Source organism: Cupressus sempervirens, chromosome 9 (assembly GCF_028749045.1).
Source record: "Cupressus sempervirens isolate cs-2001-9-10 chromosome 9, ASM2874904v1, whole genome shotgun sequence".
In the NCBI taxonomy this organism is placed as follows: Eukaryota; Viridiplantae; Streptophyta; class Pinopsida; order Cupressales; family Cupressaceae; genus Cupressus; species Cupressus sempervirens.
The window spans coordinates 408,306,406-408,327,516 of NC_143126.1; the positions used below are offsets into that span (position 1 = coordinate 408,306,406).

Consider the following 21,111-nt stretch of genomic DNA (forward strand, 5'->3'; position numbering starts at 1 on the left):
ATTAAACAATATGTATTATGTGCAATGCAACATTATAATCCATTATTACTATGTAATGAATATATGTAATTTTATAATATATTGTGATTTCTCTTTTTTATCTATGTTTATGTTATCTTTGAAATTATGGTCAAACATACATTAAACCTTAAATATAATTATTGATAACTCCACTACATATTGAAACAATTTAATTATTTAAAAAAAAATTTCGTCATTAATATTTACCATAATTACCAACACCTCTCAAAATATGCAGTTCCATATTAAACAAATAGACAACTACTATTATACTAAAACTATACTACTATAATTTTAAAATATTCCAAAAACATACATTTTTATCCCGTGAAATCATGTTTAAAAGTGTGTGTGCCATTTAATCCCATCGGGTACCATCTTTTAGCCCCCTCTCCAAAAATAAAATTATAAAACAATCACTTTTCTCCCCTAAAATCATGTTAGAAAGTGTGTATCATTTAATCCCATCGATGAATGACATCTTTTCAGACTGCTCTCCAACTTAGTCTTCAGGGTGTAATGGTCGAAACTACTGGTGAAAGAGAAAATTCGACGATTAGATCCCTTTTCCAATACTAAAGTCTTTGCTGTTACAGTTTTTACAACGATGGGTTCTCCCTCTGAGTTTTGGATGGTTTTAGTGCTAACTTTTTCAATCAATCTGATAACTGCTACTGCCGATTCCAACTCGAGAAGTATCATAGAAATGAACGGGGGACCTGATGGGGTTGTATGGGTGGTTCAGATTTCTGATCTCCACTTCAGCATACACAACCCTGATAGGGCTCTCTCATTTAGACAGCACGTGCCTTCAGCTTTGGCCTTGATCAATCCTGCTTTAGTGCTAATTACAGGAGATATTACAGGTATGTTTTGTTTATGTACATTTTTTTTCTGTGTACCTGAAAACTGCATATAGAGTGTATATTATGTTTGTGCTCTTTAGTACATTCCGTTTAATGTAATATATTGAAGTAATTAAGCATGAGTTCATTAGTTTCAATGTGGACATTGACTGGGTATGGCTCTGATTAGGGAATACAGTCAGGTTTGGCCTTGCTGCTTTGGTCCGTGTCGGTTCGTGGAAAGGAATTTGTTTGGTGGTTAGAAACTGTAACTGGTTTGTGAGATATCAATGACACCATCATGAAATCCTTTCAAAGAAATTGCACAAATTTTGCTATCTAGTTATTGATTTCCTTTAAGATTTCCAAAATTAGATTTGTCCACTCCCAAAATTTGAGAATAAGACTTTAGACAAGTTTTCATATAAAAACGTATATAAAGTTATGTTCTACGATTTTGTAGGATTCAGCCGCATATTTTTGAGTCAGTCTGGTTGACCGTATCTATGAGTAAAGGGTTCCCAAGAACCCATTTTTCACATGCCTATATGAACCATATGAGACTTCATCCGAGCGATGTTGAAGACTTGAAGAACTGCAAATTTTCTCCGTGTATTCATCCCCCTATAGCTCTGGCCCAAGAGAGCTTAGCCATAGAATATCTGTAATGACTGAAATTCTCCTAAGAATGCCTCATAGGCATAGAGCTAAAAACTCGTAAAGTTAAATAGATAAGTCAAGGTTGATTCCAACAAAAGACTATTCAAGTTAAATTCCCGTTCATTCAAAATACTGTGTACAAAGTTTCAACCAGGTTGTTGAATGAAAGTAAAGAACATGAACAATGATTTCATTAAACAGAGACTTGGGTGTCGACCACACTGTCAAACACACAAAGTCTTTGCCTAATACAATGATAAGTATTCAAGACAACAAAGATGCCGACCTACTTGTCATGCACCAGGTACATCAAGATATTACAGCATAAATCAAAATACAAGACCACGACGGTCAATCACAAAACATAATACTAAGGTGCCATCGGACAACTGTCCATCTGCAGTCCCTGTTTAGCTCTTTGCTTACATGACATTCTTGTGAGAATTCCAGTCATTACGATTTCCACTGAAATTAAGCTTGCCTACCATGTATACATAAAATGAGTATACATCAAAATACAAGACCATGACGGTCAATCATAAAACATTACACTAAGGTGCCATCCAACAACTGTCCATCTGCAATCTCTGTTTAGCTCTTTGCTTACGTGGCATTCTTATGAGAATTCCAGTCATTATAATTTCCTCTGAAATCAAGCCTGCCTAGCATGTTCTCCATTTTCAAAACAGGTTCCCCAGCCCTATCATTTTGATGCACTGCAGAAACATTACTTATATAGAAAGTTACTTTTTTTCACTATTAGCAAGGATCAGTTCTTAAAATTTTATTATTCTTATAAAATGTATGTGTTAAATATTTTCTACTCCATTATCATTGCCCTAGGAAAATTACATTAGAAACCCAAGTTACCGGTTCAGGTTTGGGGATGGGTTCAGGTATGAGAACCTGGTTCATGGGTTCGAGGAATTTTTCTTCCATTACGGTTTGTAGGGGTTTTTGTATATGGAATGGATTTGGGTATGAGAACCTGGTTCATGGGTTTGAGGACTTTTTTTTCCATTATGGTTCATAGGGGTTTGTGTGTATATGTGTGTGTGTGTGTGTGTGTTGTGTATGCATTATATGTACAAAATATAAGAGAAATATATAAAAATTTAAAACTAAATCATTTCATAGTATGATGCTTGATCATTGATCAATGCCAAATGCCGAAGATAAACATTAAAACTCGATTCTATCATTCAAATCATAATGCAAATCATTGTATTGAATTAGTGAAATAAATATAGTTCATGAAATTCCGAAACTTAAAACTTAAAACATATTCAATGTTTATTATTCATCAAGAATCATTGATCAAAGTTTTGATCAATCATCAAACGGATTATCAAAAAAATGATCATCGATAGGATTTTGGTCACACTAGCATTAGATCCACCAAGTGCCATGTCCTCATCATTCACATCAAGAAGAGTGGCTCTAGCAAGATCCTGAACTGTCATATCCAAGTCAGCAGACTTGGGTGCTACGTCCCACAACTTCTTTGCCTCCTTCCAAGGTCATCGAAACCACTGATTTCTCCGCCTCCATGTCTATTTCCATTGGGTGTGGTGTGAAAAATCAACTATTGCAGTCACTGATTATTAATCTCCTATCATAAATGATTATTAAACTGCTGAAAATAAATTCCCAGCTAATATCGAAAAATAATACAACTGCAACTTCACTTATAAAATACGGAAAGAAATGCGTAACACAATGAACACAATATTTTCGAACAAATTGTCCCTGGAAAAACCCCTAAGGGAAAACCAGTTCTACAGATGAGGAATTATATTAAATTTTAGCAAATCAAGAGATACAAAATTCCTTGCCTCTCATTGGCAGAACTTCGACAACCTCCTAATTTCTCCCGCTGATATTCCCCACTGCTATCCTCACGCTAACACTGTGCCCTTGCTAACACTGCAAGACAATTTGCTATCACTGCAAAATGCTTTTCCAAAACTTCATATTCTCCAAATGCCCCCCTGACCTCCTTTTATACTACTCCTGTTGGTAAACCAATGGCCGAGATTGATTTACAATCTATGTTCCACGGAGTTTCCGGGACGGGGACGTTTTAGGGGACGGGGACGTGTTTCCGGTACGGGTACGGGTCGAAGCCAAAATTTAGGGGACGGGACATCAGGGGACGGCGATTAAAAACATAGGGGATTTTTTTTACTATAGAGACAAAATTCAAATATGTATATCATAACATTGATAAACCATTCACCATAGACATTTTAGAAGATAAATACATGGAATATTATCAAATGGCAAATACTAAGTGCTTCCATTATAACAATATCACATACATATATAGCAAAAATTAAAATGCCTAAAGGCTTCAAGTATCATGCTGAAATCAGAATGAAATAAAGAGAAGTCCAACTAAAATAGTTGGTAAATAGTAAATACCGAACGCAGTCTTGCCTCACTAAACACAATCTTTGCTCATTGCTGCTACTGCTCTTATGTTTTTTTCCTTCCTCTTAGCAAGTATGTTAAATCGAAAAATAAGTAGAAGAGTTAGTGTTTTAATGGACCAAATATGGGTTGCATATTGTTATTATGTCTTTAAGATGACTAGGGGCCACACGAACAACAAAAATTAGGAAAAAATATTTTTTTGGGGATGGTTTGCCTTTACCAGATTGATTGGAAAAAAGGGGACGGCCAGCAGTTTCGGGGACGGATAGGGGACGGCAAAACTGTCCCCGATACTGCTGGCCGTCCCCAAGTTTCCTGCCCAAAAAAATTGGCCGTTTCGGGGACGTTTCTGAATTCTTCAAAAAAGGGACGTCGCAGGGTACGGCCAAAATCCGTACCCGCGTCCCCGTTTCGTACCCGGTACGGGTACTAGGGTACAGAGGCAGGAAACGCGTCCCCGTGGAGCATAGTTTACAATCGACAGTTGAGATTAAGACAACTCGACAGCCAACAATAGAATTGGTTGCAAGGTGTCCAAAAGGGAATCACTAAAATTAGTAAATAATTATCCTTGCAATAACCATTTACTAATTCTTGGCAAGTGGACAAACAGCTGTCCAAACCACCCATAACTAATGCTGCTATACATAGATAAGGACGAACAGCTGTCCAAGCTACCCATAAATACTACTGCTATTTTCGGGTCAGAAATAACAGCTGTCCAACTAACAATAATTAACACTCCTTCTTAGCGATGAAGCTGTTCTGCAGGACACCTAACTTATCTCTGAAGAAGATAAATTTTGCCTTCCCGAATGCCTTAGTCAGAATGTCTGCTACCTGCTCCTCTGTAGGTATGTACTGTAGCTGAACAACTCCCCTTTGTACACAATCTCTGATGAAGTGATATCTGATATCTATATGTTTAGACCTATCATGAAACACTGGATTCTCAGACAACTTGATGCAACTCTGATTGTCACAATGTATCACAGTAGTCTCAACCTTCTGACCAAACAAGGCTACTAACAACATCCGAAGCCATATAGCTTCACATGTCACCATGCTCGCTGCTATGTATTCTGCTTCTGCTGAACTTAGAGCCACAGACTTCTGCTTCATGCTGAACCAAGATACAACTCCTGATCCCAAGCTGAAACAACACCCTGAAGTGCTCCTTTTGTCTGTTGTACTTCCTGCCCAATCTGCATCAGTATAGCCTATCAACCTGATACCTTCACCTCAAACATATCTGATCCCATACTCGATTGTACCATGCAAGTAACGTAGCACATGCTTAGCCGCTATCCAATGCATTCTCTTTGGTTCAACCATGAACTGACTAAGAGAGTTTACTGCAAATGCTATATCTGGTCCAGTGTTGACCAAATACATAAGCGAACCAATCAACTGTCTATATAAAGTGGGATCTACATCTTTCTCCTTAGTTGTATCTACCTTCCTCCAATTCGCGATCATGGATGTAGACATGGCTTTGCAATCCTCCATCCCAAATTTTTTCAAGATTTCAATGCAATATTTCCCTTGACCAAGGAAAATCTCCCCATCTGTCTGCCACACTTCCATGCCTAGAAAGTAGTGCATAAGTCCTAAATCCTTCATCTCAAACTCTTCTGCAAGGTTCCTCTTGCAATTCACTATGAGCCCTAGTGAACATGTAAGAAATAGGTCGTCCACATAAAGAACAAGAATGAGAATCTCACCCCTAACCATCAAGTAGTAGAGGTTAGCATCTGCTTCACTCTTCACAAAGCCCATTTTCTGCAAGTATGTATCAATGCGCTCATACCACGCTCTAGGAGCCTGCTTGAGTCCGTACAATGCTTTTTTCAATCTGCACACGTGGGTCTCTTTGCTGTGTGCTACAAAGCCTTCTGGTTGTTCTATGTATACCTCCTCCTTCAACTCACCATTAAGGAATGTTGTCTTGACATCCATTTGATGGATTTGCCATCCCATCTGTGCTGCAAGTGAGATTACAACTCGTATAGAAGTATACCTGGCAATAGGAGCAAATGTCTCCTCATAGTCTATTCCCTCCTTCTGAGAGAACCCTTTTGCCACAAACCTTGCCTTGTATTTCTCAATGCTACCATCTGCACCGTGCTTTATCTTATAGATCCAGCGTGATCCAACTACAGCCCTATTTGTTGGTCTAGGTACTACCTCCCACACATCATTTTGCATTATTGAAGAATATTCCTCAACCATAGCATCTCGCCATACCTGATGTTCTACAGCTTCCTCATAGCTAGAAGGCTCACTATCTACCAACTGACTAACTAATGCCACATAGTCATTGAACTTGGTTGGTTGTCTTCGCTATCTAGTACTCTTCCTAGGAGCTCCCACAAACTCTTGAGTATCCCTTTGTGTATCTAGAACCACATGGTTCCTGCTGCCAACTGTAGAGGATGAAATGTCAACCTCTAAGTCTTCTAGATGCATTTCCTATTGCACTTGTTGCTCCATACTCTGTGAATCTTCACTAACTGAGTCTACACTCGTACTGGTAACTGTACTTGAGCTTTGTTGCTCTTGACTTGGTCTTGGAGCTTCTGTTGGCTGCTCACTCTGATCATCTATTGGCAAATCTCTGGATCTCCTGAATGCCTTGTCCTCCATGAACTTGACATCTCGTCTAACAATAATTCTTTTAGTCCTTGGAATGAAAATCCTATATGCCTTTGAAGTCTCACTGTACCCAACAAAGTACCCCTTCTCTGCAGTTTGATCTAACTTTGTACGTGTATTTCCAAGAATATGGCAATATGCCAAACTCCCGAATATCCTGAAGTGACTAGCATCTGGCTTCTTCCTTGTGAAAGCCTTCTCTGGTGTCATCTTTCCTAGCACCTTGTGTGGAACTCTATTCTGAATGTAGACTGCTGTATTACACGCCTCTGCCCATAAGTAACGGGGCATGTCCTGGTCATGTAGCATAGCTCTTGCTGCCTCCGATATAGAACGGTTCTTCCTCTCAGCAACTCCATTCTGCTGTGGATTGTAAGGAACAGTCCATTCTCTCTTGATTCCTTCTCTGGTGCAGAACTCCTGGAAGACATTTCCTTTGTACTCGCCTCCATTGCCTGACCGAAGAACCTTTATCTTCTTTCCTATCGAGTTCTCCACAAGAGCCTTGAACTCTTGGAATCGACTGAAAACCTCATCCTTAGTCTTCAAGAAGTATATCCAGGTCTTTCTAGAGAAATCATCAATAAAAGTAACATAGTACTCATATCCTCTGAGAGATTTCGTCGACATCGGTCCACAAACATCTAAATGTACTAGATCAAGAACACCCTTAGATCTGGTGTCACTCCTTGGAAAAGATGCTTTCGCATACTTCCCCAACACACATCCCTTACATACATCGTCATGCTCTGTGCTCACCTCTGGAACACCTGTCACGGTCTCACGAAGCAATCAAGTGCTCCATGATGAATATGGCCCATCCTTCTATGCCATAGCTCTCCAAGATCTCTAAGATTACTGTTGCTCATAAGTGCCTTAGGAGTATCAAACTGCAATCTATAAAGGCGACCACTCCTAACTCCAATAGTTATGGGTGATTTCCAATCCTTGTGCTTAATCAACACATGTGTCCCTCTAAAGAGTACATTATACCCCCTATCCTGAAGAACAGATACAGAAATCAAATTCATACCTAAGCCTAGCACATATAACACATCGTGAAGTGGAATTATCTTTCCATTCTCCTTCTGAAATTGAACAGTCCCTTTCCCAACAGGGTTGAGTTTGGACAAGTTTCCCATAGAAATCTGGATGTTGGTGTCCTCCTCTTTGTAACTGGAGAAGTACTCTGTAACTCCTGTCACATGAAATGACGCCCCACTATCTATATACCAAACACACTGTGAGGTTGAGCTAACCATACAAGTTATGAGTGCAAACTCATCTTCCATTCTACTGGAGAGTTCTTCCGCACTTGCTGAAGCTGCCACCTGCTTCTTACCCTTCTTCCTCTCTGGGCAATCATTGACATAGTGGCCAAACTTGTGACATCCAAAGCACTTGACCTTAGAAAGGTCCTTCTTCTTCTTTTCACTTTGTGAATTTGATCCTTTGCTAGATCCCTTCTTTGCTTTCCCTTTACCCGCTAGGGCAACGTTCTCTTGTTCCACCTCATTTTTCTGACTCTTGTTGGCCCCATTGACAAGACTTAGTCTAAACTCCTCCTGAGTGAAATCAGTCCATAGTCGATCCCAACTCAGTAAAGTATCTTGTCCACTGACAACTTGAACAAAGACACTCCATTGTTTAGTAAACTCATTTAGGGCTATTCTCATTAGCTCGTCATCACTAGGGCTATCTCCAATAGCTGCTAATTCATCCTTGACTAGTTTGAGCCTGGTGAGGTAACTTGTGACGTCTTCTCCCTGATTCATCCGGGTATTCTTTAGCTTCTCTCTAAGAATCAACTTCTTGTTGGTGGTAGCATTTTGGTACAGATTCAAAATGGCATCCCACATTTTCTTCGTTGTATCTAGCTCCGAGATATGTGGAATAATACGATCCTTGACACCATCAAGGATTATCCTCCTTGCCTTGGCATCGTCCTTTCTATATGCTGCAAGTTGTGTTGCATCCATTGGTACAGGTACAACACTGGTAGCATAATCCTTGATACCATTCTCTTCCAACAATAAAGAAATTCTGACCTTCCAGACACCAAAATTTGAGGCACCATCCAATCTATCTTGATCTCTCAAACCAGTTGAAGCCATCTCAAGGGTTTAAAGCAATAATAAATCTAAAGAGATCAAAATTTCTTTCCTAGGGAAAAACTCTTCTACCCTTAACAATGCTTTGATACCATGTGAAAAATCAACTATTGCAGTCACTGATTATTAATCTCCTATCATAAATGATTATTAAACTACTGAAAATAAATTCCCAGCTAATATCGAAAAATAACACAACTGCAACTTCACTTATAAAATACGGAAAGAAATGCGCAACACAATGAACACAATATTTTCGAACAAATTGTCCCTGGAAAAAGCCTTAAGGGAAAACCAGTTCTACAGATGAGGAATTATATTAAACTTCAGCAAAGATACAAAATTCCTTGCCTCTCACTGGCAGAACTTCGACAACCTCCTAATTTCTCCCGCTGATATTCCCCACTGCTATCCCCACGCTAACACTGCGCCTTTGCTAACACTGCAAGACAAATTGCTATCACTGCAAAATACTTCTCCAAAACTTCATATTCTCCAAATGCCCCCCTGACCTCCTTTTATACTGCTCCTGTTGGTAAACCAACGACCGAGATTGATTTACAATCGACGGTTGAGATTAAGACAACTCAACAGCCAACAATAGAATTGGTTGCAAGGTGTCCAAAAGGGAATCAGTAAAATTAGTAAATAATTATCCTTGCAATAACCATTTACTAATTCTTGGCAAGTGGATAAACAGCTGTCCAAACCATCCATAACTAATGCTGCTATACATAGATAAGGACGAACAGCTGTCCAAGCTACCCATAAATACTACTGCTATTTCCGGGTCAGAAATAACAGCTGTCCAACTAACAATAATTAACATGCGGATCCTCCCATTCCACTGACAAATTCTGAAATTGATTGTCTGCAAAACCTTCCATCAAAGCAAGCAGATGACGAGCACATAGGCAAAGATTGTTTCAACGCCACTTCTTTTTAGTTTAAATTTTCTTTCGACTCCTGACGAGAGTTAAAAGCAATATCAACCTTTTTCTTTGCTTTTCCACTTTCATTAAGAATTTCCATATCCTCATCCCTGCAACTTGTATTTCCTTCATTATTGTAACAACCCATTAACAATCACATGAACGAAACCAAGTTGGGACCAAGACTGACCAACCTTAGTAAAACAAAGGGTTTAATCAGCACAAAACAAAGGCATATAAAATGACCCACAAAGGAATAATACCAAGGTTCCACCGAGACGGGGGTACTTACGTACAGGTACGAGTATGACTATTTTTCAAAATAAAGGAGGGGGGGTACTTGGGTATGCCAAATTTATTTTCAATACAATTTTAATATTTATAGAAAATGTGAAAATGAGTCACGACAATGGTTTTGCAAAACAAAGACAGTGATAAAGTTTGCAGATGCAATGTATTGTTTTCATCTAAGATACCGATTCTCTCCCAAAAGCCCAGGGTGCTGATGCTGGTGCGTTAGGATGCAGCGTTGCTTTTGGATGCTGCACCGGTGCTCTCAGGAAGTACGCCCAGCATCCGTGGATGCGCTCAGGATGCTTCCAAGAGCACCTAGACAACATGCATTTGGAGAGCACTTGTGACTTTTTCAACACCAATCACTTATGTGACTTTAAAAAGCATGTGTTAATTGATTTTTTAATTCTATTTTTGCTCCTTTTTGTTCCTAAACCCTAAAACGGCCCTAAAAGAGGCCATTCATTGCTCATTCGTCTCATTTTGTTTGCAGCTGGGCTCTCTTCTTATTTCAATTTGAACTAGCAATGGTGAACATACATACATACATATATAATGTATGTATTCAAAGAAATGGAAGAAATATACAAAAATAAACCATTCCATAGCATGATACTTCACCATTGATAGTTCAAATTGAAATAAGAAGAGAGCCCAGCTGCAAACAAGAAGGATATTGTATCCAATTCGTGAATTATACTTTTCTTTCTTTTGTAACTATCTTCTCCTCGCTTAAATTTACACTTTTACCATAGCTAATTATGGATGCAATTGCCTTCTCGTGGGTTTGATATATTTGGGCATTTTCTAGATTGAGGATAGTTTTGACCCTTGAGAGAAAATCATACAAAAACATGGAAAACATGTGCAAAAGATATAACAGAGGAAGCTGAAGATATATGTTATAACTATAATGAACACTTGGGCTTGTTCCTAAACCATTTTCACTTTGAAAATCTTCTCTGCTTCTGTCCATAAAAAAATACTGTTGGTTTACCTCTGATTTCCTCCTTTAAAACAAGTGGTGCATAAAGATTTGTGTGCAAAGGTTTAATTGCAGGTAAATTTAAATGGTTAGTGTCTTTATAGGAACAAATAGCAATGAATTCAAGCTATTTGCAGGTTCATGACTTACAAAATTTATCTTCTGGCCAACAAAATATATAAATCTAGAACTTGATTTTGGTTTATTGTATTCTTCCTTCCCACAATTCTAAGCTTTGGTTAAGTTTGGATGATACGCTTCATGACAACTAAAGCACTAATAGGAGAGAATGAAATTCCAAGTATAATGTCTTTCATAGATCAGAGTGGAAATTAATTAATTTTTAACGAGACAGCAGAATTTTATATTAAATATCCACTCAAGAAATGTATGATTTTCAGAGCAATAATGATAGAAAACCATCCTTGGGTCTATTTTGATGGAATGCTATGTTCCCTTGAGTTTCAGGGGACGGCAAATCAGGACAACTATATATATATATAAGGAAAATCCAAAAATATAAAATATATAGGGAAATTTGTAGATATACATTACATTCATATGAAGACATGGATAAACCATGCCATTTAAACATCATAGAACCTTAACATATAACATTTCAATAATCAAACTCAATGCTCAATATTCAATATGCTATAATGCATTCATAATTTGGAATTATCGTCAATGTGTATGCAATATTAAAATAATAACGTACAAATTTGAAATATACCCAAGAACATAATTTAGAATTCATTTTCCATAGCAACAAGAACAATGACCCACCTTCCAAATTGAAACACACTACTATCATTTAATTCCCAAACTACACTTCCAATCCATTGTAAGTGGACTGATACTATTATTAATACAAAAAGGTCCTCTATACAGTTCTGATCATGATATAGGTTTGTTACAGTAAGACGACATCTTGATGCAACTTCCAGTATTCACCACATCTTCCACAAAGGACCCAGATCAACCCAAGACCAAGCTAGCACTGATGTATTGCTAGATAATGACAAAAGGATGCATGTTTTATGTTTATAATGCACTTTTCAGACTTTCCTAGCACCTTGCAAACAGTCTGCTACATAATTCTGAGTGTGTAGGATGACTATAACAACAATATTATTTCCATGTTTCTTAATGTAATATTGTCAAATACTAATCAAAGGGCCCCAAACAACAGGAATTAATTACCAAACAGTAATAATCATGTTAGGGTGGACTTGGAAGGAGGGGCCCACTTAATTTTTTTTTTTAAAAATAAAAAATTACATTTTTTTTAAAAAAATAAAAATTTACAAGTGCTGATGTTGTCCTTTAAAAATCAGGGATGCCCAGCTGTCCCAGGGACTTCCAAGGTGTCCCCAACCGTCCCTGGGACGTACGGACATCCCCAAAAAAATTTCCTGAAGTCCCCAAGTTTCCGGGACGTTTCCTGGGAATTTTCAGAAAAGGGGGACGGGGTGGAGATGTCCCATACCCATCCCCCTGTCCCCATTTCTGAAACTTGGCCTTTTTGGGCGGGGATGCGTCCCCGGGGAATGTAGATGGAATGTCAAAATGCAATTACATATCAACCAGAAGCATATTCTCATGCAAAGTTTGGCTCAGGCCAATGTTGATGCTACCCCTCCAGATTATCCAATTAGTCCAACTTCTATTCTTATGCACTTATATACAAGTAAAGAACACACACATATATATACACACACTACTCTTATGCAACTTGGCTACATGATTCTAAGTGTGTGTCCCTGTGATTCTGAAATGAACTTTCCTTGGGGTCTCAGCAGTTATACCAAGAAAGACTACTATTCGTTTGGAAAGAAATGGGTTCACAGAAATAACAGAAGATTTTGTAAATTTCAAACTCACAAAAAAGTCACACAAAAATGAGTAAAAGTCAATGGAATATTTATCATAATCTGAACATGCAAGTATTTGTCTCCAATTTAAAACAGACCAGAATATCAAACCCTTTTTCTATCAACAATAGTATCTCAGCTTTTTGGTAGATTCTCAAACTTGCTACCTATTGAATGGATTGACCTTGGCTCAAGCTGCACAATATTTCTCCCAGCTGCAGTGTATTGTAATTGAATAGTTTTCTCAGCCTGCTGAAAAGAAGAAAAAGCTGGTATTGATGCTTGAATAAATGCTTCTAAACCTACTCTAACTCCTTCATTTGCTTTCACAGAACCACTGCCTTCTATATGGAAAATTATGGATGACTGAACTGTCCTGGATTTGCGTCCACACAGCTGCTGCTATAAGGATTTGGTCCTGGAATAGGTTTTTGATTTTGTAAAGCAAAGACATAACTATCGCTAATCAAGAGATCTCTTCTCTTCATGCGATTTCCTTTATATAAATCTCATCAAACCAAGAAAGCAGTTTTTTGCTTTCTTACCAACTTTAAAAGCCAATTGATGACAACTTCTAATCTCACATGTACAGGCCTTATCAAAAAGTGGCTTAGCTGGCTGAGATAAACTTGAGTTGATAAGAGAAAAGATTAAATCAAATGCCACTTAAAAATGGCCCCACAATCATGACTGGAAAATAGAGACTTAAATGATCAAGAAAAGCAACTCGTCTCCCTTTATTAATTTATTGCATTAGGCTTTGGGGACTTTAACAAAATGAAGGTTTAACAAATTATAATTAATTAATAAAGATTTTTAAATGAGGGGACATTATGATCCTCCCTTCCTCAGATTGCCAGTCCACTAGCAATCCTCCCTTCCTCAGATTGCTGGTCCACTAGCAATAATAAATGAGGATGCTGTAGAATCTCTTCACCTCCCTAGGCAGCACCTTGACAGGTAAATCCTTCCTTTTAATTAGATATTCCTGGACCATTTTATTTCTCAATTTCCTCTCTCCAATCAGCAATACCATTGGGCACCAATACCAATTATCCTTTGCCATCCAATGGTGGCAGCTCTGGAGATGCAACTGTCTGTTGACCCAGTGCCTTCTTTAGGCAAGATTCATGGAAAATATAATGTATCTTATTTCCTTTGGGAAGATCCAATTCGCATGCAACCTCACCAATCTTCCTAAGGATTTTGTAGGGCCCATAAAAGTGTGGCTTCAGTTTTTCCACACCACGACTTTTCAATGAAGACTGCCTGTATGGTTGTTGACACAAGAATACCAAGTCTCTAAATTGAAATATTCTCTCAACTTTATGCCTTTTTGCATACATTTTCTGTTGATTTTTGTGCCTATTGGATGTTATCTTTTAGTGCCTTGAGAATATCCTGATAACTCTGGAATGTCTCCTTTGCATGGGGAACCTAACTGTCATCAATTGCCAAGCCTATGAACTAAGTTGTCGATTTGGGTTCTGGTTTGGGTATGGATACGGGGTTCGGATTCGTGGGTACGACAATTTTTGCCCCCTTGCAAGTTCGGGTTCGTTATGTATGTATGTTAAAAAAATTGACTTCAAAAATATAAAAAAAGAGTGATATAAATCCATAATGGCCAATAAAATTATAAATAAATTAATTGCATTACTGATATTGTTTCAAATTACATGAATTACAAATTGGCATCAATCCGATAATGATTAACAAACATAGCTATGGCCTGGGTTTTACAAATCTATCAACAGTAATGTACTCAGATCTACAAATTAAAAAATCAGTCTCTGATCTTCAAATAAATTAAAGTAGACAGCTGTTTAACTTCTGTCATAAACTAAGTGCATTACATAGACCAATTTTGACTTGAATAATATTACCAGGCTGTTGCAAGACACTATCTAAAGCTGATACAGAGAGCATGTTGATAAAAAAATCAGAAATACATACATAGACTGACTAGTTGCCCTGGGGTACTTCCTAGGTGCCCATGTTTGTTGTGTGTCCTTCACAGGAGGACCCACAGAGAATCTATGAAGTACCCTAAAGGAACCAGTACCAAAACTGTACCAGTATCAGGACCCGGGCCTAAATAGCAGAATCTGGTAACTGAGCCTATGAATGACAAGTCATCATATCCATGCAAGGCCCTGAAAGGAAGCATCCCAATTGTCATATGAAAGGTGGTATTCTAACAATACTCACCTAAGTGAAGCCACCTAACTTAAGCACACTGCTGCCCTAAAAAATAGTTTCTAAAGTAGCCCTTAACCCATTTGTTTACAAATTCTGTTGCCCATTCGTTTGGGGATGTTAGCTGCTCCTTGGTGTGAATTCTGTTGCCTAAGATTTGTTACTCTTTTAGGTTCAATACCGTGTAACTGTATGCAGGTTAACTCCACAATCACCTTTTACTTCTGTCCTTTGAGCTTTAGGAAGGAAAAATCACTCATTAAAAGTTCACATGAATCAAGGAGCTAAGAACTCTTATGCCATCCAGTGTGCCACCAAAAATTTACAATTCAAGAATGCCAAACTAAGACAGACTATTTGATTTCAGAAGGTAACAAGGATTCCATAAATTCCAAATAGGTGTTCGCAATATCTTATCCCCATGGAATCATCAGTTATGCTTTAGTGCATATTAATCAATCAGTCAAACAAGACACATGCTGGTATTTTCAAACTGTATAATTAATGCGACTGTTTTAAATTTGTTCCCATTCATTTACTTGAATCTTGAGAATGGATTAGGTTACCGAGTTATTGAAATCTGAAAAATGTGTTGATGTAAACCCAGAAGGTGCATGTTTCTGGTATCTTTGGCTTCAATATTGAGGATCAACAGATACTAAATATGGAAAATTTCCACTTAAATTGAACTACTTTTAGTATTCCGTTTGAAGGCACTAAACAAATTGCATTCTGTAAGCTGTTTAAACCTCGGGGTGTTTGATGAGTTCGGAATAGCAAAATGGAAGAAGCAATCTAATTGCAAAATGGATTCAAGAAACAGATTTGGAATAACTCCCATCGTTGTTCCTTTTTGTGTTGACAAAATTACACAAGCATCTAAAATAGACATGAAGCCTTAGAGAGTTTCAGTATGGAAAGACAAGACACCAGCTAACATTTGTAATGGAGCATGATTATTAGCAAATTGCCTAATGCTTTTCTGCCAATGCCTTGAGTGTTCCTCGTATGCCAAGTATTGCTGGTTGGTAACTTTTTAACCCTCATCATTATTAGAACAGGAAGTGCGGCTATTTGACAGTCTTGGATGCAGCATGGGCGATTTTGGGCATGTACGTAGCAAGAGACAGCATGTTCATCACCATGCCCCTTTGAAGGAGATATGCTGCTGTCTGCTTGTCAAAGTCTATATCCCAAATTATATTTTCCTTACGACATCCAGTGTGCTATTTTATGATATTTAGCATTTAATCATTAATATTCTTGTTGGTAGCTACTTATTATCACAAGCCTAGTGTCGGTTTGTTGGCCTAATCCTCATATTTTTTGGTTTTCTTCTTGGTTAAAACCACCTAATTTCCACTTCTTTGTATTTCACTGAGGTTTTTTTCTCTCTCCACTTATAGTTATTGTAACATTTTATAAAATTGATATTTTTATCTTTAAATAAGAAAGGTATTGTAGATGTCCTCGTTCTACTTGCGCCTAAGTTAAAGTGTTTTTAATGGAAACTTGGAAATAAATCAATGAAAATTCTGTTCTCATGCTTTGATTGTTATGCCTGAATCACAGATGGGAAAAGCAAAGACCTATTAGCAATGAAGCAATATAAGGATGAATGGATAGAGTATCAAGAGGTTATGAAGGATACTATTACAAAAAGTGGACTAAGGAAGGAAATCTTTTATGATCTACGTGGAAACCATGATACTTTTGGAGTACCATTGCGTAATACTCATTTTGACTTCTTCTCTCAGTACAGCTTAAGTGCATCCGTAAATCGCACAGGAAATGTTCAGAGTGTCACAGTTCAGGTGAGTGGATGAAAACCTTGACGGTGACCATTTGCAATTTTTATGTACCGTGAGGCTGAAATTATTATTTGATTGTGGTGCTCAAGATTGAAGTGTTGAATTCAATATTAAAAGAAAATATTTCCTATTAAGACTGCTCTGATTCTATAATTTAATAATTTATCCTATGACTTGATGGGATTCTTTCACTTTGAAATGTATCCCAGAATAAGAAACAAATCAAATGCTTTCACTTCTTACGTTTTCTCAAGCAAAAACTGAGAACAATTGCATTTCTGTTTCAAATTTTAATATGTGGCTGCAGACTAACTGTTGCATATCCGATTAATGTCAGATTCACCTTTTTGGATTAATGTCAGATTCACCTTTTTGTTTATTATTTTTGTAAAGTTCATAAAATGTTTAATTATACATTTGGGGGCTTGTAAAGGAAATATCATCCAAATATTTTATGTCATGTATGTGTTTGGATGCATATTCTGGATTTGATTGTGTGTCATGTTTTTGCATCAACATTTCGGATCACACTCAGTGATCCATCATTAGGATGGGGAGAAAAGGGGACACAAAGATCAAGGCATCAAGATCAACAAAGATAAAGAAAGTGGCAGGTATGAATGAATATGATGATGAAGAAAAATTTAAACTTATGCTTATATATATATATATATAAAATCTTTCAATTAGTTTTGCATTGTTATATATATGCACACATTTACTTGCATACATATATATATATATGCGTACACACACACATTTACATCATGATTACTCTGGTTGTATTATTACTTTCGCCAAGTTTATTAATGTTGCCACCACCTCTATTTTTGCTCTTATTTAGTTTTGTTCCTTCTACATGGTTAATATCTTTTTTTCTTCATCATCATTTTCATTCATACCTGCCACTTTCTTTATCTTTGTTGACCTTGATGCCTTGATCTTTGTGCCCCCTTTTCTCCCCACACCCTATTTTTGTTCTTGTTGGTCTGCAACTGATCATTTTTCTCCTCTAGCTCTTCTCATCCTGATGATGGATCACTGAGTGTGATCCGAAATATTGATGCAAAAACATGGCACACAATCGAATCCAGAATATGCATCCTACTACAAATTATTGTGGAAATTTGTTCAAGTTAATGTATGTATTTGCCGGCCTATTTAGGCTGAAATATAAGATTGCGTCAGATATGTTGTATTCAACTTAGATGACTGCAACATTTAAGTGGAATTTGAAACATACTGACATGCAAATTTGTTAATAATATTTCTCTATGAAATTTTTACTTTAATTTCCAGCTTGTCATTCAATTATGCTCTGTAAAAGTATGATCCATAGTTTCACCATGTGCCATTATAAAATAGCATTCTGTTGATTACATGTAGAACAATGGATGGAAACACCTTTTCATTGGTTTCGACAGTGCTTTAACTGTTGGTTTGCGAGGACCAACAAACCTGTTTGGGCATCCAACGGATAAAATGTTTTCAGAACTTTCCACAGAATTAAGTCAGTGGGACTCTCAGCGATCAAATCAAGTGACCAAAATTGTCTTTGGTCATTTCCCATTATCATTCTCAGAATCTACAGAGACAGGGAAGCGTCTAGAAGATCTTTTCTCGAAGCATGCCATATCAGCCTATTTATGTGGGCATTTGCATACAAAGTTTGGTAAAAATTTACAGAGGCATCATTCTCGTATACCCCATCATTCTAAAACATATAATAATTATTTCCAGATTAATGCCCATGATATGACAACTGGCACTGGTGAAAATCAACTATGCAGCTCAAAAAGCTTGGAGGAATTTTGGGAGTGGGAAATGGGAGATTGGAGGAAAAGCAGAATAATGCGAGTAATTGCCATTGACAAGGGACATGCATCATTTGTTGACTTTAACTATGAAGGGATTCTTGATAATACATCAAAAACTATGCCAACTATTATAGTTCCAACATTTCCTTTGGATTCCCGGATGATGCAAAGGATATCTTCCTTGCATATGCAACAGTGCAAATCAAATAACATATCTTTTCCTGAATCAATACGAGCTTTGGTATTTTCAGCCACTTCAATCACTTCTGTCCAAGCCAAAATTTATGACTCCATATCAGGCAAATTTGATGTGATTATGGAAATAGAAATGGAAATGGAAAAGCTTTCAGACACAACAAATAGAGGGAACTTGTATAGTGCAAACTGGGACTGGAAAAGGTTTGAAGATTCATCTGCCAACCGGTATTGGTTGCAAGTTGAGGTATTTGACATCTCTGGCAAGCACACATACAGCCAGATAAGACCATTCTCTGTAAATTTTAGAGCAGCTCCATTAAAATGGACATGGAAAGAATTTCTGGTTTTAGGGTGCCAGTGGGATTTGCTTTATAAACCACTGCTCTGGTTAATGTTTGTTTATCTCCTATCTTTGCTTTTACTTCCAAAATTATTACTTTTTTATACAGGAAACGGAAATCATTATAATAGATGGACAGGGGATACCTTGAACTGGAAAAGATTGAGTAACATTTTAGTTAAAATCCCCTTATGGATTCTGTTGGAAGCATCTAAAGTACACCTTATCTGGTGGGGTCATTTTCTTCATGTACTATACTTGATCTTCTTCCCTTGGTTTTATGGGCATGTTCTGGCAGAGGATTACAAAACTGGTTATATGACCCATAGAGGTTGGACGGTTAGCATTCCAGAATCACCATCTATTCAATCTGGCATTGGTGTTCCAGATGTAATGGTGATTATTTTGCCTCACCTTTATTTTGTAGTGTGTCCTCTTCTTTGGGTTGTCTCGGCTTTTGTTGCTGAGAAGGTAGCTTGTCAAAGGCATTATTTATTAAAATCAGAAAAGAAGGAAGTGGAGAGTCCAGTTAGAAGGATAAATGATGCAAGTAATTTTGATGCTGATGTAAAGTCCAAGATGCAGATAAACAAATCAAATTTTGTACCGGCAAAGATGGATGGTATAAACACTGATCGATGTACCAATAACCATAATGCAAAGGGTTGTACTGCCTCTTGTATACATTGTGGCCGCTGGATCAGGAAGTTTCTCATGGGAGGTTGCCTTGTAATTTTATTTCACCACTGCATGGTAAAGCTTCGCATCTCAGGTTTATCTCTTCTATTTTTTGTTTATTGTTATGGCAGATGCTAGGAACACAGTCAAGTTTTTTGTAATTTTTGGATAACTAAATCTTGTCACCATCTAAGATTTTTCAATCATAGCAGTGATTACATTGTTTGTTTCTACAGCAATGTTATACCCTCGTTCGTGCATATGGAGCAAAGGCTATCCTTTTTTCTCCTGGATTTGTCTGGCCGGTGCCCCTGGTGCTGGCTTTAGCTGTTTGGAAGACTAAGGATTTGAATTACATTACAAGTGGCTGAACAGTGCAAAACGATGGCCGGAAGGCTCAGCTTCATGGCCTTATCTTTGAAAAAAAACACCATGCTTAATCTTTCTATCAAAGTTAAATTGACAGAAGAACATACACCATTGTTATCATTGGAGCAATTTGATGTATAATACCTGTGGCACTATTATGACCAGCTCCAAAGTGCAATAAATTTAACACAGTGGCACCTTATTCACGAACAGGAGTTAGCAATCACGTGTAGGCAATATCTCACCTCAAGCTTTTCAGGAGCAATGAAGACAGCACAGCTTGTTTCGGAATGCAGTGCATTTTATGATTTTACTTTGAATGCGTGTTACACAAGTAATGATCCATTAAACTGATCATTAGAAATAGTATACCCAATTTTCATGGATTTAGTTGCAAAGAGGTTGGACCATTTCCTATTGTAGGTATATATTTATTTGTTTTATCATGCCTTGCACAGAAATGTATAATATATATTGATTAGCAGTTCAATTTAGTTTTTGAAATGAAAATTCTGACTTTATACTAAATAGCTGCAGCACATATTGCATTGTAGAACATTTGTATGCTCTATCATCATAAGAAAACAGACTACGTGTTTTCTTATTTCGGAAGTCGGTTGTGCATGTCCGAATGATCAGTAATTCATGTGCACTAAGATATTTTGTGTTGAAAATATTTCAAAGCTTGCATCGTAAGTTGTGTCAATTCTCAAAATATATTCATGCTTCATGTCGTATGAGTTGCAGATTCCTAGTTTTGTTGCAATAATTGGTGAATATTTTTGAGATACTGCTCTTTAGGAGCAGTAGAAACACCAAATATCTGAGTGATTATCACTACCAACAAAATCTAATTATTATTATTATTATTATTTCTCTTGGGCGC

General features: G+C 37.3%; 1 protein-coding gene across 1 annotated transcript; it reads left to right on the forward strand.

Moving 5' to 3' along the window:
- The first annotated feature begins 458 nt into the window (after nt 1–458).
- LOC149538991 (Calcineurin-like metallo-phosphoesterase superfamily protein) lies at nt 459–20,715 on the forward strand. The gene is made up of 4 exons (XM_089800378.1): nt 459–887; nt 16,585–16,826; nt 18,210–19,931; nt 20,093–20,715. The coding sequence occupies exons 1-4, from the start codon at nt 629–631 to the stop codon at nt 20,225–20,227; spliced, it is 2,358 nt and encodes a 785-aa protein (XP_089656504.1). The 5' UTR covers nt 459–628; the 3' UTR covers nt 20,228–20,715.
- The last annotated feature ends 396 nt before the right edge of the window (nt 20,716–21,111 follow it).